General features: G+C 43.2%; 1 protein-coding gene and 1 long non-coding RNA gene across 3 annotated transcripts; both read right to left on the bottom strand.

The window, feature by feature from the left end:
* Positions 1-1,187: 1,187 nt before the first annotated feature.
* Positions 1,188-14,121, bottom strand: LOC128152011 (glutathione S-transferase 3-like). Its single transcript, XM_052809948.1, has 7 exons — positions 14,050-14,121; positions 9,962-10,068; positions 9,196-9,247; positions 5,338-5,470; positions 4,845-4,986; positions 3,662-3,793; positions 1,188-1,427 (listed from the first exon to the last, which is right to left on the bottom strand). Exons 2-7 carry the CDS (start codon positions 10,046-10,048, stop codon positions 1,305-1,307), a joined length of 669 nt encoding a protein of 222 aa, XP_052665908.1. The 5' UTR covers positions 10,049-10,068; positions 14,050-14,121; the 3' UTR covers positions 1,188-1,304.
* Positions 14,122-16,794: 2,673 nt separating this feature from the next.
* Positions 16,795-25,439, bottom strand: LOC128152014 (uncharacterized). Of its 2 annotated transcripts, XR_008238518.1 has the most exons (4): positions 25,281-25,439; positions 23,459-23,577; positions 21,256-21,393; positions 16,795-18,031 (listed from the first exon to the last, which is right to left on the bottom strand). It is a non-coding gene; the product is annotated as an uncharacterized LOC128152014 (long non-coding RNA). The 2 variants fall into 2 exon arrangements; XR_008238517.1 differs by lacking the exon at positions 16,795-18,031 and having other exon boundaries at positions 19,848-21,393.
* Between the last annotated feature and the right edge of the window lie 981 nt (positions 25,440-26,420).

Here is a 26,420-nt window from a genome sequence, read left to right on the forward strand (position 1 = left end):
GCTGGGAGGAGCTGTGACCACCTCGGTGTCACTGGTCCCACCACGTTGCCACGAGGGCAGGTGATGCCCCACAGTGCCGCCGAAGCAGCAGCAGCCCTAGGCTGCCCACATTTCACTCCGTGCAAAGTGGCAGCTCAGGCTCAAGTTTTTCCCTCCGGAGTTCTCTGAAGATCACATCAAACACGAGGCAGTGCCAGGGCACAGGCGCTGGAAGACGTCGCCTGTGTTATGGAATCATCAGCAGCTCCCTCAGGGGTTACTGGTCTGTGCCCGCTGCTCTCACCCAGATGGCTCCTAGCCACAGTCAGTCCACGCCAGGGCCCAGCCGCAGCAGGCCGTTCAGATGTGGTTACACAGCTCTGGGTAACAGGATTGTTTAATAGTGTATGTGTGGCCTCAGAGCCAGGGAATGGAGCCTGGTGCTTCTTGTTTTACTAGGACAAAGAGGTATAGCTGGCCGTTGGTGTCCAGAACTGGGGCTAGGAAGCAGCTGAGAGTCCCCCCAAATGGCAGACAAATGCACGGAAAGAAGCATGAACAAATATTGAACCTAAGTGGTTGTCTCTTTGAGGATGTGGCTCCGCCCTCCCCATCCTTTGAAGAGGTTCATCACATGAATAAGTGCACAGACTCCAATGCACTGGGAACAATGAACTAAGATGACTGGAAGAATCACATTAAAAAGGCAGAGGAAGGAAATAATGGAATGTTATAAAAGCTGGTTCCTAGGCAAGACCTGGGAAGTGTGAGAAACCAAAGAGTTTTGGCTTTGCTAACAACAGATGAAACTAATACTAAATTAGAAGTTTCACTCACACAATACTGTAAAAATAATGCAATATAAGTACTTGCTCACCAAAATTGCTCTTGAAACAAGCCTACTTCTTTAAAGGACAAGTGATTCAGTGACCCTTCTCTTTCTTCTCTTCTGTAACTCTTATTCGGAAGCCTATTTTCATCCAGAAAATTTCTTCAACAAGTTACATTCTGACAATACTAACACTGCATCAGTCTTTTTCCAAATCAATGAATTCCCTACCCTACAAATAGTTCTTTGCTTCCATACTCCTTTGTTTGCATGGTTTGGCAAGCATTTGGTATCAATAAAGACAAATCTGCTGTCACATTGCCAGAGTAATCAGAATGCTTTATTTTTGTTTTGCCTTTTTTTTTTTACCATTGGTTTTAACTACAATGATACCAATTTACTGAGCTTCCTGCTTCCTACTTCCTTTGGTTTGGGGGTGGGGTTTGGGGAGGGGGGGGGTTCAGTATTTTGGGTCTCACTGAAGGTAGCAAGGCATTCATTTCCTAAAAATCTTCAACACAGTTTCTCTATAACATTCATCTGGTGGGGGTTTCCTTGGGCTGCCAGGCTGCAGGAACTTCTTAATTGTAGGCATATTGCTCATTCTTATTTTAAAAGCCTAAAAAATAAAAACAACAGAGTAAGAGAGAAGTTCCAGCTACGCCAGTAGCAAACAGTGCTTCTTGCACGGAACTGCTTCCCCCTGCTGCTAGAAGAGATCCTGACATTCATTCAGATCTCATGCAACCTACACAGTCTCCTGTCCAACAGGAGGAGGACCCAGCTGCTGCAAAAAGCCTGTTCTTACCAATGAAGGCAGTACTGGAGCAGACAATACCTAAATCTCTGCTGTTTCAAAGAAACTGAAGGCAAAAATCCAGTATCTGGGAGCACCAGGGTATAGTTTTGAAGGTACAAATACACTAACACAGTTTATGACCTTTTTCTTTTCATTACTAGTTCTGATGGTGCAAACTACTGTGTGGCCAAACCACGATATACGTTAACATGATTTCCATTTTTACTATATTATGTAAGTATCTGAGCTCTGCTTGCATCTAGCATGGCCACTGTTGTCCCACTGTCCCAGCATTTCTAGGATTGCATTGGTGAAGGTAAAATGACTGGAAGCATCCTTGGCTCAACTCAGTTGTCCAGTAGAGGCTTCTCATACTGTGTTGTAGCCTAGGGTAGCCAAAATATCTACATAGGGCTGGCAGATATAACATAGTCCCTCAGGGAGACCTATTCCCTTCTGGAGCAGCGGCTGGAGGCCAGGACTAGGATTAGGGCATCCCAGGTGGTAAGAAATGCCTGTGTTAAGGCAACTGACTCAAGGATCCTGAGACATCTCATTGTGCAGACAGTCAGAGAGGACTCACTGATGCAGGTTGCAAGCAGCTGGAGACCCCACAGTTATCTGAGCAAGAACCGCTTCTAACAATGGGGCTAATGGATAGGAGCTTCACAGGGCAACAGCCAGTTCTTGCTGGCAGATGTATGAATGTAATTTCCTCTTCCTTACAGGCACTGGAAGGATAAGGGGGAAATACAAGAAGGAGCAAGAAAAGTAAAAGCTGTGAAATAAGTAACCACCAATTTTAGAAACTTTTCCCCTTCTGGCAGTAAAGGAATCCCTCCATAATTCAAGGCATGGCTTCAACAGAACTGTGCCCATGCCTAGTGGCTAAGATATCTTGCTAGAAGATGGGAGCTAGAGGCAAGAATTACCTGAGGCTGCAAAACTTCATGTGGGATAAAATCTGACACATGTTACTGTCCACTCTGTGGCTGAAGTGCCTCATTCTGTCACACTAAATTAAGACTTAAACTGTTGGGGTTGAGATTTAAAAAATTTTAAAAAACACTTAAGGAAAACAAACAAACAAACAAAAAATCAAAGCCCTTTTCCTCATCAGTTCCAAGCAGAAAAACCTAACTGTGGTAGTCTGATGCTGAACTGTTTCTTTTGTTAATGGGAATAAAGCCAAAGTCTTTGAGTGCACCCCTCAAATTAACAGTTTGTAAGCACAAAGAAGCATGACCTCAAGTCTTGCATCCTCAACCCAAATTTGCTATGCTGCACATGGGAGGACTACTGACCACTAACTGCTTTTTTCCAATCACAGACTACTTGGGTCCACTGTATCTCAACTCTTAATGACTCCTGCAGGTCATGCCCCAGGCTTGCCCATACGCTGTGCTCTATAGCATGCTGCAAGCCTAGAGGCTTCTGATATCTGGTCAAGTCTCACAGCAAAAGTGCCTCACTTCTGCTTGGTTTCAGACTTTGTACATGGCACAAAGGCAGAGTATTCATCCTCAATTTTATTGAGTTGATTATTGAAAGAAAACTGTGGCTTAATGCTAAGGTTTGAGTTTCTAGTCATACTGTAGAAGGCAGAAGCGAAGTGAGATTACTGGGATCCCCAAATTGTAATACCAGCCAGTACAGAAAATGGCACACTGTACCTTATTGTAACATGTCAACCTGGATCACAGACTTAATTTGTTATCTGGTATTAGATAGCATCTACTGGCAGGCAGCAGGAAAATCAAAAGAGGGTGGCTTAGATAAGTGATTCCCTTGGGATGACATTAATTTATTTCTATTGAGGAGGCATATACCACTCAAAGAGGGATAGGCATACCTGAACTGGGTTAATCAGGAGCACAGTGTCTTACAACAAACCAACTAAATCAGTTCCTTCTTGTGCTTGATTTTAAGCAACCATACAAAAGCGACAGTTCCTTGAAGAGCCCACACTCCTGATTTACATAGCATGGAGAGATGATCACCTTCAGGATTGCCCTCTAGCTCCTGAATACAGGCATGCTCAAGACCAAAATTACCTGCAACTGAGGAAACCCTGACAGCACAGCAGGTATTTTCTCCTCCACTGCTAAAATGGCTTCAATTAGCTGAACATCTGCCCAGCTGAATTTGTTGCCCACAAGAAAGTCTTGGCCATGCTGTTTCAAAACCTGTAGAATACAAGAGAATGTGAGCTGCAGATGAGACTGGGACATATGATGCCTGGCAGCTAAGCCCCACAGCACAGCTATAGAGTTGAACAGCAATTATATCTGAAATTTCAGGGTGGAATTTTCAGCTGGAAGCTGTGAGCCTAAATCACTTCATTACTGTTGGGAAAAAAATCTGAACTCTTGTAGTACACAGACTATAAACTTTGGTCACTCAGTAATGGTGAATGATGATACGCACTGGGAACAGTGACAAAACCATGTGCTTAAGTAGACTAGTAACAGTCACAGAATTAGAAACAGGGATAATGGAGCAACTAAAGAGTAACTTGGAGAGTTTATAAAATTGCCATTTAGATATTTCATTTAAAGTTATGTCCAATGTTGATACCAGGAAGCAAACTTAGAAATGCAGAATTACAATAGCTAACCAAAGAAAATCCCTGCCTTTGGGAATAAGTTATTATAGTCATAAGGACTTCTAGGATGTTCAGCCTTTATTACTGTTTTCCATCAAAACTAGATGAACATTAATGAAAGTGAGAAATGTTGCCAGATGCTTGAGTCATATGGGTTTGGTTTGTTGTTTTCGAAAGTGGGATGTGCAGGAATCTATGGCTGTTGTTTTACTAAAGTACTTCTAATGTCTCTACCTGATTTATTTGCAAGGGATTTTTGCATTCTTGTAATAAAAATGTTCCAACTGAAATTAAGTATAGCAGAAAGATGTGCTCTAAATAAATGTAAGTGTGGAATTATCCCCTCAAGGAAAAAAGAAAACCTATGTGCTTGCTTTTACTTTAGTGAAAAGTTTTGCTGTATAGCTGAGAACATATTGCTCTATTTGCTTTGTAGATGTTCGGGTACCACAGCCCTGACAACACAAGCCAACAAATAGAGAAAATGTGCTGCTGTATTTCCCCTTCTTTGTGAGAGCCAAGAAAGCTGAGGATTTGGAACTGACCTGCACTACAAACATGTTCTTATTTGGGGGAAACTTTTTGGTAATTGTAAATACAAGTTTTATAGGCACATCCTCACTGTCACTTACCTTTTCAAAGACTGGGAAGTACCTGTTAGTTGCCCTCTCCTTAATTGAGTCAAGATTTTTCTCCTTTGCCTCAGGTGGAGAGAAAGGAAACATCAAAATCATTTGCATCAGATCTGCTATTCCTTCCACATACATGTCAATCCTATTAGTGGGGGGAGACGGTAGAAAAGAGCACAGAAGTTATTTCATCTGTTTTCCAATTAACTAAGGCAACTTACAGGAATTTTATATCACCACCACACTGCCAATTCTCACAGCCAAAACTAAACATGAACTAAAGCTAATTATTTTTTAAAAGGACTAAAAGCCTGTTTCTGTTCAGCAGCATTTCAGCAGCAGTGGTTAAAACCTAAGCAAAGGCTAGAGTCCTTGCTTTTTATTGTGTTAGCCTTTCTCATGCCTTTCTACTGGATTTACAGGATTGAATTTGTTATATATAATGCAGCTATCAAATAACAGATTGCTCATTAAGTGAAAAGGGGTGTTACGGTACAGGGCTCTCTCCTTCAAGTCTTTCCCATAGAGATTGTATTTCCCTGCTATGTAGCTGAGGATGGCTCTGGTCTGCACCATCTTCATCCCATCGATCTCAACCAGGGGCACTTGCTGGAACATCAGGACTCCATCTAGGGTGGAAAGTTGAGGGAAAGCTTGTTAATTCCTTCTAGACTGCTAGCTTTATAGGAGAGTGAGAGACTGAGCACATTTCTTTTGCAGTGTAGGAGATCATTGATGTCTTGCCCTAACTGTAAAACTCCATGCAGTAAACTAACATTGTGGGAAAGATCAAATATCAACTAGCCTGCATCACCCTTTTGTAGCTGGGTCATCACAGTGCAGCTGGGCCCTTTGCTTTACAACATTGCCAGGGCCTCACTGGCTGGTGGGAGCTGGCACTGTCTGCTCCTTTGCACTTCTGGACCCTGCCTCATGCTGGCAGAAAAAGCCTGAACCAGCAATTTCAACCCAAGGGATCGGAGGAGAATAAAGATTAAGTGTAAACTTAAAAAAAAAAAAAATCCAATTATTTTGAATGCAGATCAGTTCCCTCTCAGGGACATATACATATGAGGAGAAAGAATGAGCAGAGAAGTACTGCGTCAGGACTGAGCTACTGGGATAAAGGAAGAGGTCAGGCCACTTTAAACATTGTGAAGCTACAGAGTTAGAGGCAGGGAGTGTGACAGCAGTTGCTGTTTAAGTAAGTTTTACACAGTCACTCCAGGGACAAGAGTTTGAGAGTCCCCATAGATTTGCATTATAGGCCTATCCTCAGTGTTGTTCCACAACAATTTAAGCCTATTTAGGTACATCTTTGTAGGTCCATTTTCTCCTGGTGCTGGTAGGAGCGTTTGTGTGAGCCTTCAGTGAGGCAGCTCTGAAAGCGAAGCTGACACAGAGACTCAGCACAGCAAAGTCACTCTTTTCTAGACCCGTTTTCTGCTGGACTAATTACTGTCTTTGGAGACGCTCCCTCCTCTATTTACATATTAAGGGCATCCGGAGAACAATCCCGCCCTGTTAAAATCACAGCAAAACTCCAAATCCAACCGGGCAGCTGCCACTTTGCATTGCTCAAAATTAATCATTTATTTTAATTGCTCAATTTTAATCTGTTCAGTGCATCCTTCTTTCAGGTGTAAGAGTTCATTTTAACAGGCACATCTGTTTGCTTTTTTCTCCACAGAGCTATTAAAATACTTTGCTAGTCTAGAATTAATAAACAGTCTTCACTCATTCTATATTATTAATTTATAATTTAAATTCAAAGAGTAGTTCTCTCCACAGCAACAAATAGCCTGTGTCTGTTTCTTGTAAACGTTCACAGAAAGATAGTGTGTCTTCATGTCTTTCCAGAATACAGCTCTGCAGCTCAAGGAGGAAATATTACTTGGTATCTATCTAGCAAAAACACAGTAGAATGGGAAAACTAACAACTCTGCAAGGATACTTTTCAGCAGAAAGATGTGAAGCAAAAAATAAAATCTGAGTTTCTGGACCTTGACAAAAAGTGATGCAGCAAATGTGAGTGAACTGAATGCACAGTTTGTTTCTTATCTACAGAAAAGAGGGATTTCTCTCTTACAACCAGTAGCTCGCTGCTTCTCCTTGCTTTGCAGTGAGAAATACTTCACACAACCACTGCATAGAATATATATGCAGGATTAAAAGCACTTTGCCAGTCATTCTGCGGATTGGATTGTGCTGTTGGAAGGTGGTCTGTGGAGCACACATTAAAAAACAATCATCTAGACCTACTATTTGTCACTGACCAGCAGAGCTTGTTGATATCCAGGCAGCAACTTGGGCAACCTGTGGCTGCAGATAGAACCGAGCTAGTGTCTCTCAGGCCAACGGGCACAGGTCTGGCCAGGCCGATGCTATTTAACTCCTTCAGCCTCCAAAACAGCTGTCTGTCTGCAAGCTGCCTGTTCGGAACAGCCCCTGGCCCAGGCTTCATCCTGGACACTGCTGGGGCATTGCTTAGAAGATCATCAGCTGGCATGGGCCAAAGTCACGCCTGGACCGTTCTAACAATGTGGTGGTGTCTAAACACAGGATACTCTGGCAAAAAGCATGTTGGTAGGGAGAGAAAAAACATTAGAGGAAGAGGTAATGTGGGGTTATTTGTGTTCAGTCCTGCCCTGCATGACTGGCAGCATTCCAGAGGTCCCTCTATCAGGATGACTAATTTGTCTTTCTTCAACCCCTTGTATTAAACCCCACCTTTTTCTTTGTGTTCTAACCCTCTTCGGCTCAGTATATATACATAAAAACCCTTGATCTTCTTTATAAAACTTCCCTATCCTTTTCATCACCATTTAATTCTTCTCTCTGGATATAGATAAGCTTGGACGCTGTATCCAGGATTGTACCACTCTGTCTGGATTAATTAGTCCTGTGAAGCAAATTCAGATTTGGGCTTTCAGTACCTGAGCTATCATATTTAGAGCTATAACTGGTGTCTTCACACTGCACTGCCCTCCCATGTTGTCAGATTCGCAGCCAGCTGGACATGCAAATTTAATTCTGATCTTCTTGCTACCACTTCTTTTTTATTTTTGTTCATTTTAGTTTTCTTGTCAGAATTTCTTTAAACACAGCTTTTCCTTTCTGAGTAAGTGGCCAGAATGCAGCCGAGTCCTCTTCCAAGTCTCCTAGCATGTCTCGGCAAGCTCAGCCTGCACGAGGTTTCTCTTACGTGTCTTGGGCAGCAGGTAAACTGCAGGGCAGGTGCACTCTGTAGTGCTCTTCACAGTCCCAACTCCTTCCCTACCCTGGAAGCAAGGTCTTCTCCTTCCAGGGTGGCTGTGGTGGGGTTCACTGCTGGATTTCATCTGGGCAAATATCAAGGGTAGTGGCTGGGGGTATGCACTGGTGTTTGGGAACTGGTCTCACTCCCCAAGGTTGACATGAAGCCTTTGTGGCTTGCTGCTTTGACCATGTCAGACTTTCTGCAGGTCTCCCTGCTGGCTCCCTGTTTTTTAACTGGGGCAAGCTTCATGGCTCAGGTTTATCCTGCTTAGGACTGTCACTAGGGTGTTCGCACAGAACCTAATACAAAGGAAAACCGGCTTTCCTGGGGATTTTGGTGCCATGCCAGCCTTTCATTTAGAGGCTTATCTCACTGGCTTATCTCACTGCGGTTCAGAACCAACATAGGGGTACGTCTATACTAGTCAACTCAACAACAGGTCAGGCCAGCTGGCATGGACTGGCCAAATTCACTCTATTCAGCTCTCTCTGCCTATAGAGCATGGTGGTGACATCTAAATGACATCTTGGAAATTGCCCTTATCCTGGGACAACTCCCAAATGATGCCTAGGAATTACTTCAAGGAGTGCTATTTGCCCTGGACCGAAAATGTGCCAGGAACCATGCTAACCGTTCAATAACATAGATAATTAAGTTGCATTAAATACGAATGTTTGCTGCCCCTGTTTAATGTACTACAATAAACATAGTCACAGAAGCTATGGCTTTTAGCTTATAGGAGTTGTTTGGCACAGAAAGAACAGGTTACTCAAAACTAGTATTTCAGTATTCTAGGTGTGCACATAGAAGTTTGCAATAAGAAGAAAAGCTTAAAAATAGGTATCCTAATCATGTCCTAATGGCTCAGAAACCAGAGCCGAGTGCCTGATTTAAAAAAATAATTTTACAGATGACCCCCATTTTCTCAGAGCTAAAAGTCGAAGCTGCAACATTATGTGTGTCACACTTTGCATCCACATGACATTTCCCATTCAAATCAGGTTCAGTTTGCAATAAACTAATTTTAAACCACAAAATTAGCTAAATTGGAGCAATTTTTTTGAGGGACTAAGCGTCAGGCGTCGGGATTCTTACCTTTGATTAACTTTTCATACTGCTCTCTTGTTTCCAGAAAAATTTCTTCAAACTGGAAAAGAAGAGAGAACAGTGTTACATTGCTGTATTTAAACCTTTTTTCTTCTGTAAGTGACTGCACATAACCACGCACAGAACGACTGAACTGAGCAAAAGGTAATGGGCCGGATCTTCAACTGTGCTGTTTGGCCGCAGATGTCCTGAAGATCCCCCACACATCCTTACAGCTGGGGAGGAGCAGAAGGGCCTGGCCACTTCTGCCTCAGGCCACCAGTGCAGAAATAACCTAAGTGCAGGTAGAAACAGAGTATGGACATCTGCAGGGGGATGACAGGTTGCAGCCAGTGCCAAGGGAAGCACAAGGTAAATCAACTATTTCTAACCCCACCCCAGGGCATGTGAGTCAATGACACTCTTTTGTTCGCACACGTTGTAACTGCAAACTAAGTAAGACTGAGTTAAGGTGGTTTTGCACAGCTGGAAAACTCAGATTAATTAAGAGCCTTTAAATAAATCCCCATTTTGACCCATTATGATTAATTACTTCAGGGCATTGATGCTAGCTCTAACGAACTCCAAGCTCCGCTGAGTTTGCATCCCAAATATTAACCACCAAACAAGGTAGTTACAAACATGCAGTGCCACTGGCCAAATGAATTTAGCCACCTTCTTGCAGCAGTTTATGCTTCACATGAATGTTAAATTGTTCCTTACTTAGGCCAGTTGAAAACACCAGTCTGGAACACTGTACTGAGTATCAACTAACCTCCACGCCGGCTGCTGCCAACAGCCACCGTACGGGCTCCATTCGCCCCCTTCCATTACAGTAGGTAAGCCTGGGCTTCCCCGACATGCTTCTGAGCTTCTGGTGCCCTGAAAAATATTAAGCAGAAAACAGTATCTCATAAAACTGGTTTAAGTACCATTATTCTGAGGAGAGAGAGAGACTTTTATTCTCACTATGCCTGTTGAAGTTTCAACGTTATCTGGTTTAAAACATAAAATGAGAGGTGGACCAGTGACACCACACAGCCTGTGCTAGGAAAGGAAAGATGTGCAGATCTGTAAAGCTTTCCCCAGTGCTACTACCTTGCTGCATTTTAAGACAATTATACAAAGCCACTGAAAATCCTACCACATCCTCAGGGAAGTTACTCAATTACCCTCATTGCCATCATCCTCATTGAAAAGATGAAAAGAAGGAAAACATATTTTACTGGTAGGCTGAAATTTGTCTGGCGTTGTTTGCCAGTTGTCGGAGTGCATTCTCTTCTCTTCTTTCCTCAAGCAGGGGCAAATGAGTGGTTAATCTTCCCTTCATTCTATGAAACAGGCTGAGCTTCCTTGGGGTCCTATTGAATGGCTACAGCCTATTTCCTTGCTGCTTATGGCAGCCTTGAGGTGTCCCTCAAAGCTAGCTCTGGAATCTAGCTGCATTGGCTTCAGGTGTCCCCAAAAGTATCCCCCAGGGCACCGGGGACCTGCATGCCCAGGGGACCAGCACATCGGAGGCTGGCTGAAGCTTGCTCTAACAGCACCTCTCCCTGCACCATGAGCAACAGAGCGTGTGGCGGAGAGCGCATCTGTATTAAGCCGTTTCATACATAAGGACAACCAGCTGGACTATTTGTGCTAATACTCGAGTATAAGTGTTTGCAAATCCAGGCCTGAATTTCTCTGTGCTTCATTGCCCTAATTACTAAAAAAAATGGGACTAGCATTCCACCTTCACAAAGATGTTAGTATCATGCACTAATGAGTGGGAGAAGAAAAGCTTAGAAATAGGTATCCTAATCATGTCCTAATGGCTCAGAAACCAGAGTAGAGAGCCTGATTTAAAAAAATAATTTTACAGATGACCCCCATTTTCTCAGAGCTAAGAGCCGAAGCTGCAACATTATGTGTGTCACACTTTGCATCCACATGACATTTCCCATTCAAATCAGGTTCAGTACGCTCTAGTGATGTGTTTTCTTCAAATCACAGTGCTTTGTAAGTGTACTTAAAATAAAGTACATTTGGAACGTATTTTGCCAAAACTTGATTTTAAAGAACAATCAGATTCAGAGTTCTCCCTTGAGCAATTCTGGTGAGAACCAAGTCATGTTACTAGAATAAATAGGGATATTTGGGGTAAAATACACATAAAAGAAAAAATAATCACCTCCAGTTTTAAAGTGCGAATAGCTGTTGCTAATTACAATGTTTTGCCTCTAAGACAGTGGATTTTTTGTTTCTGCATGTTGTGTGACTAGCTTTCACTATATGGCAGTGCAGCTTATCTATGAAGATCACCACAGCTAACTAGTGCCTCTTTCATTATACTTCTCAGATAGATTGCATCTGTATCGCTTCAACACACATTGCCCCAACTTGTAATGTGCAGAAACTTACAGTAAATAAGACTTTTCCTTTAGCTAAAAAAGCCAAAGACTGTGTCCTGGTTTCAGCTGGAATAAAGTTAATTTTATTTCTAGTAGCTGGTATAGTGCTGTGTTTCGGATTTAGTATGAGAAGAATGTTCATAACACACTGATGTTTTCAGTTGTTGCTAAGTCGTGTTTAGACCAAGTCAAGGATTTTTCAGCTTCTCATGCCCAGCCAGCAAGAAGTCTGGAGGGGCACAAGGAGTTGGGAGGGGACACAGCCAGGGCAGCTGACCTCAACTGGCCAAAGGGATATTCCAAACCATATGATGTCATGCTGAACAAAAAACTGGGGGGGGAGTTGGCCTGGGGGTGGTAGCCCGCTGCTCAGGGGCTGGCCGGGCATGGGTCAGTGGGTGGTGAGCAATTGCATTGTGCATCACTTGTTTTGTGTATTCTTTTATCATTATTATTATTTTCACTTTCTTTTCTGCACACGAGTTTTACCTTTTTTCCGATTGTCTCCCACATCCCACTGGGGGGATGAGCAAGTGGCTGGGTGGTGTTTAAGTGCCTGCTGGGTTAAACCACGACAGACTGCAATACCAAGAATATGAAACTTAATCCTCTTGGAAAATTTATCTATCGTTAGAACAAAACAGAGGGAGTGAAAAGCCTTAGGTACCATTTTATCATTTTACATGAACAAGAAATTCTATATGGTATTAAATTATGTGAGAAGAAAAATGACAAATGGAGAATAAAAACCTGTCATCAGCTTCTTTTTTTTTTTTAACTGATTATTCCTCAAGATGCTGGAGAACACATTCACTGGACAACAGACAAGGTAAAGACATTCAAGCTTTTGAAGCAAGCTGTGCTTGCCCTGGGACTGCCAGACTACAGTGAACCATTTACCTTGTTTGTACACGAAGAGCAAGGAAGAGCCTCTGGGATAGCAACTAACACACTGAGACCCCTACTCTACTCCCTTCACCTGGGGAAGGAACTCCGCATCACAACTATGTAGTAACCACCTGTGAAGCCAAAAAGACTCAAGAAGATTTAACACACGTGCTGTTTCTAAATCCCAATCTGGAACTATCTGTTGGCAGGTCCTCATATTATCTGACCAGCAACCATGTTAACAGGTTCTTCAATAACTACTGTGAATGAAGTAGTGGAGGCTTTACTACTCAGTCCGAAGCTGAGTGCACAGGGAGCCAAATTAATTGCATTAACAAAGGTCTATCAGCTGGCCAAAGAAAAGACTGTAAATATTTATGCTGATTCTCAATATGCATTTGGAGTATGCCATGCTACTGGGCAGTTATGGAAGCTGCGTGGGTTTATAACTTCTAGTGGAAGTAAATATCAATGCCCCACAAATTACTGAACTGTTAAAAGCTATACAATTGCCAGAGAAACTTGCTATATCACTCATCAGCCAGCCGATACCAGCAGAAGGACAAAAGAAGAGATAAGAAATAGTCTAACAGATATTGCCACCAAAGCCACAGCACAACAGCCATACAAACCACGGGGCTTACAGGCAGTCAGCGGTCTGAGCTGGTGTTGCTCGCTCCTGAAAAGATATGTTTGACTGTTCCTGCTGAAGAAATCGACTCTTGCAAAAGGTACAAGCAACCAAAGACTCCCAGGGAATATGGACAGCAGATATGGAAAACCTTCCCATTTTACCTAAGCGATACCTGATTCCCATAGCAAAAATGCATCACCATCCGGGGCATTTTGGGACTGCTGCACTAGTCCAGACACTGCTGAAGAATTGGTTCATGCCAGGAATTTCTGCTGCAGCCAAATAAGTAACTGCATCTTGCATGCACTACCTTTCGCCTTAATTAATGTTTAGGAAAGACCTCAACACAAAATTTGTCTATATACAAATGTTTTTACTGCTTTTGTCTAAACTCCATATTCCCATCCTATTTCCTAGTGAGCCTTAATGACACACCTGTCCTGAATTTCTCTGAGGATGCTTCTCAGCAATGTAAGAACCCTTTAAGAGGGCATGGTCTTTCAGAAACAGCATTACCTGCCTTCGGTTTGAAGTGCCCTTTAGCCCTGGAGCTGAGAGCAGAGTCCAGTGTACCAAATGGGCCAGCTTTTCTGCTCAAACCCAGAAGAAACAGCCACGGTGCTAGAGGCTTGCACTATGTTCTCCCACCCACCTTTGCCTTCCCACACATTGTCCCCTCAGCAGTTTCACGGCTGCCTCATTCAGCTCTGAACTGCACCGCAGGATCCATTTCCTTGTTAAAAAACACCTTTCTTTTGCTTTCTCTCTCCTGCAGCTTCCAGCTGCTGAGTAACTATCAAGCCATGCTTAGTCTACCTGGCACATGAACTTAAGAGAGCAGAGAATTTACATTACCCCAGCAGACACCCTAATAAATTTGTAAGTAGCTTCACTATAAATAGTCTCTCAAATGCTTTAAGAAAAAGGAAATTATAAGTTAGTACTTACCTTCTGACCTTAACCCAGCCTCCACCCAGCACAGTCAGGTTCCCCCAGGGTGTTTAAACTTTGGAGCTTGGGGGAGTTTCCAGGCATACCCAATTAGAGAGAAAATCTCCCATTGCTATTAAGCTGTCACTACCCAGTTTAAAGACGTACATCTCTGAAAATTGCCACCCAAGGCAGAGACTGTCTTTCAGTTTGCTGATTTGATTATACCATGTGGGTAGCCTCCTAGTTTCTTTGGTAGCCATCTATTCAAATAGTTCTTTTGGAATTATTGGGGCATTTTACCCAAACACAAGGGTGAGACACTTTAAAACGCTGAGAAAATAACAGATTTTTCTAGGTCATATTTAGAGTAATAGTAACCATTTAAAGACAAAACCCTGAAGTTTCTAGGCTTATTTCACCATTTAACAGTAATCCAGGTTTTTATTTTCAGTGCTGTATGGCTGGCACAGAAAAGATACCCAAAGTATGGGATAACAATGATCAGTTACTTTGAAATACAGTTTGCAAGTATCAAACTTACTTAGTGATAACTTGGTATAAAAAATAGATGAACAGTTTATGTCACAACTCACCCCATGTCTTAAGGCAATAGCATTAATTTTGGAAATTGAGTGTATGTGGCCAATACTCATGATTTCCCTACCCTGTTTCCATGAAAAGTAACTGCTTCAGCTTTGCTATCTACATTTCAGGTAAAAATACCAAAACTGAAACTGGATGTGAACAGACACAAGGATGGCATAGCAGACGGGAAATGGGATTTGGGTGCCAAAGATCAGATTCTCACCTCTCAGATTCTCATCTCATAGACCCACATGTGATGTTGGGCATCACTTTCCATCCCTGCAGCAGATGTCAGTACAGCTAATCTGAAGATCTGTTCACAGAACCCACACTGTTATCAAAATTGTATTTATCAGACTAAAGCTGTGGCTGTACTAACACAGCACCTCAAGATGGGGAATCTCAGGACAAAAATCTCTAGGTAAATATCTTGAGGAAATCCCCCCAAAGCTGCTACTTTCTTTTTTCCTCACAGTTGGAGTTTTGTTATGGTTTCTCTGCCTGGCAATTGCTGGCAGTCTCTTCTAGAGAATGCACTTCCACTAGAGGCTTCTTGCAAATTTGTAATTTAGGTGCTTTAAAGGTTGATGGTGTCAGCAAAAAACAACTGTACGGTGCTTCTTTACACTTTGCCTAATTCTAACTCTCCTCGGGTTCATTATTTAGTGAATAAAGCACAGCATTAAATACAAACTTCTGTATTGTTTCTATGTCAAACTCAGTTACCACTCCCCAGAAAATTCCCAAGTATGGGTCGGAAGTCCAGCATCGGCCCAGAACTGTTCCCAGCGGGCAGTGTGGGTATGGCACCCTATTTTGGAAGCTAGGAGCGTGGTCTAAATGCATGCTTTACCATGCTAGCTGGCAGCAGTGCCAGCCAATGGTCCCCATATGCCTAAACCACTAATGTAGATGTGGCTACAATAGCAGTGCGGCACAAGCAGGAAGGGATAGCTGAGTAAGAAAGGAGCATTTGTTCATACCTGTCCATGATGGCAGCATTGAATCAAGATTAATCTATTCCTGCTTTTTGAGGTCTTTGATATCAGCATGTACCCGAGGGCAAGAGTTGGTTCAGGAACAGTGACCCCAGAAGAGCATGCAAGTAACTATTGTCTCCTTGTCCTTTCTGCAATTTCAAATGCTGCCAATGGCAGCAATAGGCTTGATGGCAAAGAAGGGGAGGAAGAGGTCTCTGATTTGAGGCTCAGGGATGAGGGGTCAAGCAAAGCATTCTGATGCTTTTTGGATTTGCTGAACATGGCCACATCCAACTTTGACTGTTTTTCCACTTCCACACATTCCTGTTTGCCAGAAAGACTTTCCCCCTTGTTCTCTTTTTATTTTGCTTCCAGCACAGACTTTCATAATGTAATTATAAAGCTCCTTTGACATCTAAAGGTATTGTATCAATGAGGTTACTGTTATCTATAACTTGAATAGCTGTTCTGTAAACCTCTAGAGTAGAAAATAAAATAAGTTTCTTTTATAAATAATTTGTTAAGCCATGCCCGTGTGTATTCAGGCAGCTGGCATGGAGCCCAGGTACCACTTAAGTGATCTTGGGTTGGGCACAGGCGGATTTTAAATAGTGCATATACCATGGTCTGGCCTGTCAAGTTCCCACTGTGCTCTGTGGACACCCTTCATTATGCTGTAGGTTAGACAACTCCAAAGTCTTCTCGAAATGTACCTGCCTGCAATCCTCACAAACCACTAAGCAGCTGGCTTGGGGGACCATGCCCAATTCCAGCTTCCATCAGCATCCTCTTAGAGGTGGGGACAGGGTATGCAACTAACCGCCACCAGAGAATTAAACAGGGGGGGTTAGGAGGATTCTCCCCATGCTGCTTATCGAGCTCCTAAACTGAAGCACACCACCACTGTGGTAAAAAGAGTCCACATGAATAGTCAGAACAAGTCACGCATCGCTCAAGCCTAGACTTGCTGCAAACCTTCAGCGACTGCTCCGGTTCTGTCCTGGAAGCTTTACTGACCGCCTGAGGGCAAGGTTAACCAAACCTGTATTCACCCTCACACATATTTCTGTAAGCTGTTTGCCACTTCGCTGGACCACCAGCACAGAAAAGTCTGAAAAGAGTAATCCTAATTCCGATTTACACCCATTGTGCTGCTGGCGAGGAGAGTTTAAATGGAGAGCCAGTTTACAGAATGTTATTTGGATCGTTTAGTCTTTATTGATCTAAGTATGTTAACACGGTCAAAAGGCTGATTTATATAGGCACAAGATAGGCCAGATCAAGGCTTCAAAGGCATCTGAAAAATAACCTTAGCAGTACAAATTTCATTGTGAAATATTTACCTTAAATAACTCATGTATTACAATGATTTCCTATTTTGATAGAAACTTGTGTATGTTTCCTCTGTTTAGTCTCTGGTGTCTGCTGTGAAACTTTCTAAGACTTTCAATTTATGTGCATTGTTACAACTAAAACTAATAATAAACTAAGCTTAGGTTTAAAGAATCTTTTTATTTTCAGAAGAGGGTGTAAAGAAGTAGAGCAGAAATTTCAATCCTATTTTTATCTGATGTTGACCAATTATAAAGCTGGACAAAAATTTGGGGGTTTTTTCCCAGTAAAACAGGGGGGGGGTTGCAATAAAAGAAAGATAAAAATTGATCACCTGAAAAAATCTAAAATCAGCTCTCATCCTGTAAAACATTTTTTGTTTGTTTTGGTCCTTTTTTAAATAAAAGCAGATTTATTTATACTTCTTAGACAAGGAGAAATAAGTTTTATTGACCACGAGCCCACTTCTCTCATAAAACACTTTTGTTTTCACTGAAGTTTGTGTTTCCCTGGAGTTCATCAGAATTTTCATAAGACCCCATAACCCTAATACAGATTTCAGCATTAATTTATCTTCAAAAGGCAAATATCCTCTACTTCCCTTAAAACCTCTTACACAGATCTGTCAGCATAAAAAGATTCAATGAAACAAAATTAGTAACACATTATTTATACAATCTAGAACTATCCCACTTTTAAGATACTCTTTATTCACTGTTTGGTATCATGGTCAAAATTGTAAAATGTATGGGGTTTACTGACATTTATGAGTAACGTTCTAACTCTGCATTTATTTTTCTTGCAGGTAACATAACAGTTTGTGAAATGTAACTTGGCCTGCTCTCTAACAATATTTTCAGCATGAGATTCATTTGTTAATGTTGCATGTGCAAGATTGTACAAATCTAGAAGAACAAAAATCAAGGTTTAAGTAGGAAAAGGGGTTGAAAAATTACAGCAGATGGAACCTGGCTTCATTTCCTGGTAAAGAATCTGTTTGTTAATGCTACAGCTTCTTCATCTGGCGGTGGCTTTTGTTGGGTGCCAGGCTGGAGGAACTTCTTATTTCTGGCAATGTTGCTTACTCTTGCTTTAAAAGCCTAGAATTGAAAACAATGCAACTTCTAAGAATAGGGGTGGGAAAAGTTCTAATGACAAGCCAACACAAGCCTGTGAAATCAGCTTCATCAGATGGTGGCTCAGGGCTCATGACGAGGGAGGAGGCAGTTTCCTAGGAGCAGACAGTACAATCTTAGAGAAAAAATAGATGCAAGTCAGATGGTACAAGTCTACAAGGCCAGGTATAAAACTATGCAATGATCAGTAGTGGGATAATCTGCCGTTCATAATTTAATCTTTCAGCACTAGAGAGCTGCTTAACCCCTGAATGTTCAATATCTTTCAAGATTTCACAGCATTTATTATTATACCCTTGATAGCACTTCCATCCTTTTAAATTCCTGGCCTCAATGATATCCTCTAACAATGATTTCCACCATCTTAGCGTGAAAATGTTGCCTTTCATTGCTTGTATTTTGCTGCTTTTAATTTCATTGAATGTCTTATTCCACTTCTGTTATAAGATAGGGGAGATGAAAGCCCTTCTCTGTCTCTCTTACTGGGACCACATGCATAAAAAATAATTTATCTAATAATTTGTTAAACAAACTGGACTGTAATTCACTTCTCATGTGCATTTCTCAGCTCTGCTTTTTCATTTTCTATTCTTTGTATTTTACTTTGTTGGCTGTATTTCCTGATCCTCACTTGATTGCTTCTGCATTCTGTGAGAGTGCAAGAAATTGCAAAGCATTTTAACTTGTCTTCCTCAAAACTTTGAATGAATACTATTTGATTTAATTACCTGCAGAAAAGGAAACTGGGAAAGAATGGAGGGCACTTTCTCTTCTACCATCAGGATAGCTTCAATCAGTTGCTGGACTTCTACCCACAGAAGTTTGACAGACATGAAAGATTGTAATTAGCTTGATTCAAGAGGAAAAATGTTTACAGGAATTAAAAACCTAATTACTTTTCTCAGTTTTGCTCCAGTACAGAGTTGATGGAGATATTAATGACCTAAACCTACATTTCAGGTTTATTTCTGCATCCCTGGACAGTTTTATAAATTGCACATGTACAACAGTTGCTACATTTCCATAAAAACTATGAATAAAAAATGATCAGAAGAAACTGTAGGTATGGTATAAGATATATTAAAACTGGAGGGAAAGATACATGGTTAGTCATCTGTGCACTGGGTCAGATAGATACAAACCTGCACTTGCTTTTGTTCCTTTGCCCTCAAGGAGAGGTTTTCAATGCAAGTTTGGTAAGGGAATAGGAATCTGGCTCTTCTTGCCCAGCTAGTTAGCAGTGCTATAGACCTCAGTGCTCACTTCACAAAGGCAATATCTCACTTACACATACATAAGCCTCTCTTCATCAGCCTGCACAATGGGAGGTTAAACTGAATGTATGTATACATAGAACTGAACTGCCCTTGCCATAGCAGGAATATTGAAAGGCAGCTTTGGTGCGCTTGAGAACCACGCAGAAACTGTGTATGGTCTTTATGTACAAGGTAATAGTAAAATACAGTAAATAAACTCATGTTAGGAAAGCGTTGATGGGGCCATGCTTCACTGCTGAATGTGGAGATTCCTAGTCTTCTACACAGGAATGAGCAGAAAAGACAGATCAATCTTTGGGGCCCAAACCTATACGCTTGTCTTCAGTAGTCAGGCTTGAAGAGGTGAAGAACACTCTCCAACTAGTGAAGTCTTACTCTGTCCCTTTTGTAGGGCAAAAATGATCCCTGGATCCTGGAGATGAATGTTCTCCAGCCTCAACCCTGCATCGCTTCATATTAGCGCCTGTTACTATCAGCAAGAAGGTACCATGGCACTAGAAAAATAAACAGTGTGCTTGTTTAATTAAGGTTAAGATACACATGCTCCTATTATACCTTTGTTTTGTTGTGTGGGTATACTTTGCGAGAACGTAAGCAGTGAGATACTCTGCAAAGTGAGAGTTACGCTGTTCATTTCAAAGCTGTCTCTGTGCAACCCCTTCTTAGAGAAACCTTCTCAGAAATACTTGTTCGGAGCAGGTTTTCAAAGGAATCCAGAACAAACAGTTCTCTCCCAGATCATCCCTTGAGTAAAGTTCTCTTACAGCAAAACTGTCTGCTGAATAATGGCAAGAGTTAAATAAGGTAGCTACTTCCTTGAGAAAGCTAGTGGAGGCATGATCTATGCTTGAACTAATGTGCATCCAAGTGGGCTGGCACAGCTGGAGTCATATGTGCTAAGCTATGGCATCTAAGGCTGAAGGATGAGGTGAAGCTCTTTTTCTCTTGCCGTAAAGGATAACATTTCCATTCCATCTTCTCTTGGATGATGTTTCAAAATGTGAGATTAAATGGTTCTGCTGCAGTGCAGAAATTGGTCTGAAATGGAAAGTAGCAGTTGTAGGGCAAGCAACATAAATGAGTTGGAACCTGAAGCATAACCAGAAAATTGTCCCCAGTTCTGCATTAGGAGTAAGAACTGATGTCTATAGCTAGGTACTTCATGGGTCAATGTCAGAGTTGGACATGGAGTTATACAACCATGCTATTTGAAAGTTTCCACTATACGCCAAGGTCATGTTAGGTTTTTTGGATGACAGTGCCACGTTGGGAGCTCATATATGGCTGATTATCCACCATGTCCTTCAGCTTCTCTCCTCTGAGTTCCTGCTTCTCACATCAGTGGGAATTCAGGTAAACTGAATTTAGCTACACTAGATGCATCTTGTTTATTCATTCCCAGTATGCATACTGATTCAGATCACTGAATTTCACCTTTCCTCCCTATTGTCACTTAATTTTTTATCTTCTGTGAACTGTGCTAATTTTTCTTTTAGCCCCTTGATAAAAATGTTAAATAGGAAAGTGCCAAAGATCTAATCGCTGTCTTCACCTACCTAATATGTAGTTATAGAGGGGCCAGGTCCAGACTCTGCTCAGAGGAGCATAGTGAAAGGAGGAGAGGTAACAGGCACAGGTTGCAGCATGAGAAATTCCAACAGACATCAACAAAGAAAGTTTTACAGGTCAAAGCCTGGAAGGGGCTGCGGGAGATGGGTATATATATGCCTGATCTCTGCCCTGTACTCCTAGGTGGCTGGCAGACATGCTTCCAGTCATACACTAAGAGGTTAACGATGCCTTAACCTAACCAGATAAATTGCCATCTGGTGATATTTATTTCTTCTTGTTGACTACAAAAGCAGTCACAGTTCAAAAGCTGATATTTAGCGCTTAGAGGTTTAAAGTTACTGTAGCAGGCTCTGTCCTTCAGGTCCTTCCCATAGAGGTTGTACTTTTCAGGCTGTATGGCTGAGGATGGCTCTGGGCTGCACTGTCTTCATCCCACCAGTCCCCACCATGGGCACTTCTGAAAGAGCAGGGCCCCATCTGAGTACAGAAAAAAGTAACATCAGTCTAATTCAGTGCCCACAGCTCTTGCATTGTTGAAATGGAGCTGAATGAAATGAAACATGCCTAGTAGTTGCCTGCAGCTGACATTTCCCCCCACAGCAAAAATGATATAGAAAAGCCTTTCCTAGGAGCAAGACTGGGGTTTAATGCAACTCTGAATTTTGGGTGGCGAGGACTACTCTGCACCAGCAGCACACAGGCAGGGACCCGATGTCCAGCTCCTATGCATCTCCTCTGAAATGTGAACTTCCCTCTCTTGAACCTCAAAGCAGTGGTCAAGGCACATATGCACTAGCTCCAAGACCACCAGCAGGTCTCAGTAATCGCCACGGCCTGTTTGGAAACCAGCTGGCGTGGTTTAAGCCCACCTGGAACAAAGCACCACGAAGCCACTCACTCACTCCTCCCCCTGGCCCCAGTGGGATGAGGAGGAGAAAATATTATAAAGAAAGGCTTGTGGGTTGAGCCAAGGACAGGGAGGGATCACTCACCACTTATGGTCACGAGCAAAAGACAGGCTCAACTTGGGGAAGAAACAAAATCAATTTAATTTACTACCAATTAAATCAAAACAAGGATAATGAGAAGTATGACCAAACCTTAGAACACCTTCCCCCACCCCTCCCTCCTTCCCGGCTCAACCCCACTCCCGGTTTTCTCTCCCTCCTCCCCCCGGCGGCGCAGGGGGACGGGGAATGGGGGTTGGAGTCAGTTCCTCACACCTTGTCTCTGCCGCTCCTTCCTCCTCACTCGTCCCCTGCTCCACCGTGGGGTCCCTCCCACAGGAGACAGTCCTCCATGAACTTCTCCAATGTGAGTCCTTCCCACAGGCTGCAGTCCTTCAGTCACAGGTTGCTCCGGCGCAGGCTTTCCCCTGGAGTCCCGGCCATCTTCAGGGGCCTCCACTCCCCCGCTCCCCTCCACGGGCTGGGGGGCGACAGCCTGCCATCTCCCCACAGGCTGCAGGGGCATCCCCTCCTCCCCCGCTCCTCCTCCCCCTCCCTTCTTCACTCACCTCGGCATCTGCACAGGGGTTCCTCTCACATTCCAAATCTCCCCCAGCAGTGCAGGTTCCCCTTCTTAACTCCGTTCTCCCAGAGGCGCTACCACCGTCGCTGACGGGCTCGGCCTGGGCCAGCGGCGGGTCCGACTTGGAGCCGGGGAAGCTTCTGGCAGCTTCTCACAGGAGCCGGCCCTGCAGCCCCTGCCCCGCTACCAAAACCCCGCCACACAAACCCAAAACACCAGCCAAGGGGCAAGCTTATTTGTACCACATAAAAACAGATACTTACATATGGGGTGTAGACACCCAGCTACTGGCAGCGAGACCTGCAGGGCGGCCTCTGTGAGGAGCAGCCGGGGCTGCCCCGAGCCGGACACAGCCGGTTCCAGCCGGCTCCAACCCGCCCACCCCAGGGCACTGCTCAGCCCCGCAGACAAGGTGGGGGTGCCTTGGTGTAAATATATTTAAGAAGGGGCAAAACACTGCACGGTAGTGTGTGAGGGAAAAGCTGTGAGAAACAGCCCTGTGAACACAAGAGGAGAAGGAGGGGAGGAGGTAGAGGAGTTGAGAACAAAAGAGGGAAGTTGAGCCTGGGAAGAAGAGTGGGAAGAAGGTGTTTAAGCTTTTGTCTTTGTTTTTTACCATCCAACTCTATATTAATTGGCAATAAATGAAAATTAATTTTCCCCAAATCAAGTCTGTTTTGCCTATGATAGCAATTGGTAAGTGATCTCCCTGTTTTTTATCTCAGCCCACAAGCTTTTTTATCTTATTTTCTCTTCCTATCCTGTTGAGGAGGGGCAGGGAGAGAGCATCTGGGTGGGCATCTGGCAGCCCACCAAGGTCACCCCATCACAACTACTGACAGAAGGAAAAAGATGGCAGGTAGCAGCCTGAGCCTAAGCACTAAATGCACACTCCTTTGATCATTTTGAGCTAATATTCACTCAGGCTGGGACAGCTGGACACTGGTTTGCATGGTAGTACACAAGGTAACAAAATCTGGTAGAAGTCATTCAAGACTGTCAAACATCTTACCTTGCAGTAACTTCCTAGACTGGTCTCTGGTTTCCAGAAATTCTCCTTCAAACTGGAAAGGTAACAAGGTAAGTGTGTTAGGAAAGATGACCTCAGGCTGCAGCCACTTTCCTATGGCCCTAAACAGCGGGATAAAGACACAGCATGCTGTTAAATATGGGCCAGGTACAAAGACATTTTAGTGTCGAAAGGTGATTGTTACTGAGGTAAAACCAAAAAATTCTTACCATAAAATACATCTTTTTTAAAATATGCATTTCTGTGCCTAAGTACAGCAATAGTGATAACTGCATTGTATAGGAAGCATAGTGATGATCCTCTCAGGGATCAGGATTTTCACTAAGTGAAAATGACTTACAAAAAGTTATTTTGTAGGAGTATGTTGACTGCTGTACTCATGTATCCAGTATGTTTTGGCAGTAGTTTTATAAATGCTTAAGCTGATCTACACAACTGAAAAGAGTGCAATTAAGAAAGTGGTCATACCCCCTCTGTGGCTCGCAGACACTTGTTCTTAATGCCTAACTTGTGCTGGCACCAGCAATCTAGCTGACTGTGTGATTAAATGTCTGATCCAGTAAAAAATCACCCTTAAAATAAATAGTCTAGGGTTTTCAACTGGTTCAGCTTATGTTGTAAGACAAGAAAAGCAGGGAAGGAGATGGTATAGACAAGGAAGGCCCGTCTTTTTTGGTGAGAGAGTTGGCTGTAAAACCACAGCCTGAACTATTCACTATGAATAGGGTACACAGTAAAGACATCAGAAATAAAGCATAGCTCTTGCAGGGGATTTTGTATCTCTCTACTAAGCATAGAAAAATCTGTCAAATGCCTGCTGTAAGCAGTGTTAGGAACCCTCCAGTCAGTTTGTCCGACTAGTTTTGCCTGAATTTGGCATCTTGCTTTTTTTTGGTTAGTGTTGCTATACTCAGGTATGAAGAAGTGCCACAAGAAGCATGCAGGAGATCTGCAAAATCCCTGTAAATAGCTGGCACTTCTTTTGCACCTTTGGAACTGCTCACCCAAATACTAAAGATCCATTGGAATTAACTGCAGCCTACCAAAATATATGCAAACACAATGCAGAATAATCTATAAAGATCCCATATCGTCACCAGAAACCCTAACTTGTACTAAAGCCTATATTCTGGACTCACTGTTAAATCAATGAGAATTCTCCCAGTGCTTTCAATGGGGATGAACTTGCAATTTCATTGACAGTGAATGTTTTAAACTAAAACAGGTTGTGTAGGACCATAACCCTTACTCCCACTAAGCACAACTTTTGCCTGTCTATCGGAATAATGCTGCAGGCCGATTTGTACATAAATAGGTCTTACCAGAGCAAAGGTTGAAGACAAACCCAAGTCCTTCTTGGAAAATGCATCAAAACTGCCTGTCTAACACCTAAATGCTTTGGACAGTTAAGAGTGAACCTCACAGTTAAGAGTGAATTCATGAGGTTATCATGCATTCTTAACTATTTTTTGAGCCAGGAATTATTGGGCCAGCAACATTGAGAGACATAGGAGAAACGGCAACAAACGTCTGTATATCTTCTTTGCTTACTACTGTCTTGAAGGCTGGTAACAGAACTCAGGTGCTCTGATGTGTCTTAAAAGCATTACCAAAGTCAGCTAAAGACCAAAATAATTACTGCTAGAGAGCTGTACCAGGACTCAAGGATACTCAATATGGGGATCTTTTACAAAAGACATAGATATAAGCTGATTTCCTCCCTCGTTTGCCCCAAATTTGAAAGATCACAATAATAGTGTATAGAGGTGTCACTCCGTACAGGTTAGAAACTAAACTGACAAACCTGTGTGGGAATATCCACATAAGAAATGCTGCATCCTTAGACAGGGTTAACCCACAGGACTGTGTCACACCATGTAGGCCTGCAACGATACCATAAGCAAAAGTGGCTGTAGATGTTAGAAGTAGTACACACTAGGTCATATATAAACACGTTTAGGTGTCTTCACCTCAAACCAAATCAAGAAGAGAAATAAAAAATAAACAAACAGAATACAAGTTCTCATCAACGATTTACTGAAATATCAGGAAACGACCCATCAGTTGGGCCAGACCTGGAGCAGTACAGGGTTGCCAGAGGAGAGATTCCCCTGCAACCCGTGGGGAAGACCATGGTGAGGCAGGCTGTCTCGCTGCAGCCCGGGGAGGACCCCACGCCGGAGCAGGGGGATGCCTGAAGGAGGCTGTGGCCCCTTGGGAAGCCCGCGCTGGAGCAGGCTCCTGGCAGGACGTGCGGATCTGTGGAGAGAGGAGCCCACGCTGGAGCAGGTTTTCTGGCAGGACTTGTGACCCCGCGGGGGACCCACACTGGAGCAGTCTGTGACTGAAGGACTGCACTCCATGGAAGGGACCCACGGTGGAGAAGTTTGTGGAGGACTGTCTCCCGTGGGAGGGACCCCATGTTGGAGCAGGGGACGAGTGAGGAGTCCTCCCCCTGAGGAGGAAGGAGCAGCAGAGACAACATGTGAGGAACTGACTCCAACCCCCATTCCCCGTCCCCCTGCGCTGCTGGAGGGCAGGAGGGAGAGAAAATCGGGAGTGAAATTCTCCTTGGGAAGAAGTGAAGGGTTGGGGGAAGGTGTTCTAAGATTTGGTTTTACTTCTCATTATCCTACTCTGATTTGATTGGTAACAAATTAAAGTAATTTCCCCACATCGAGTCTGTTTTGCCCATGACAGTAACTGGGGAGTGATCTCTGCCAGTCCTTAGCTCGACCCATGAGCCTTTTGTTATATTTTCTCTCCCCTGTCCAGCTGAGAAGGGGAGTGATAGAGCGGCTTTGGTGGGCACCTGGCATCCAGCCAGGGTCAACCCACCATGCATGACCGTCAGCTATTAGGCTTATCACCGACCAGTACTGGCAGACAGTCACCTCCCATGTCTTCTGCATCTTTGCTCGTGGAACATTTGTTTGAACAGCAT

Source organism: Harpia harpyja, chromosome 15, assembly GCF_026419915.1.
Source record: "Harpia harpyja isolate bHarHar1 chromosome 15, bHarHar1 primary haplotype, whole genome shotgun sequence".
Taxonomy (NCBI): domain Eukaryota; kingdom Metazoa; phylum Chordata; class Aves; order Accipitriformes; family Accipitridae; genus Harpia; species Harpia harpyja.

Excerpts from the sequence above, each read along its gene's own strand:
- LOC128152011 (XM_052809948.1), bottom strand. The coding sequence starts at position 10,048 with ATGTCGGGGAAGCCCAGGCTTACCTACTGTAATGGAAGGGGGCGAATG. Across the intron at positions 9,248-9,961 it reads TGGCAGCAGCCGGCGTGGAG|TTTGAAGAAATTTTTCTGGA; the intron begins GTTAGTTGATAC and ends CTTCTTTTCCAG. Across the intron at positions 3,794-4,844 it reads ACTTCCCAGTCTTTGAAAAG|GTTTTGAAACAGCATGGCCA; the intron begins GTAAGTGACAGT and ends TGTATTCTACAG.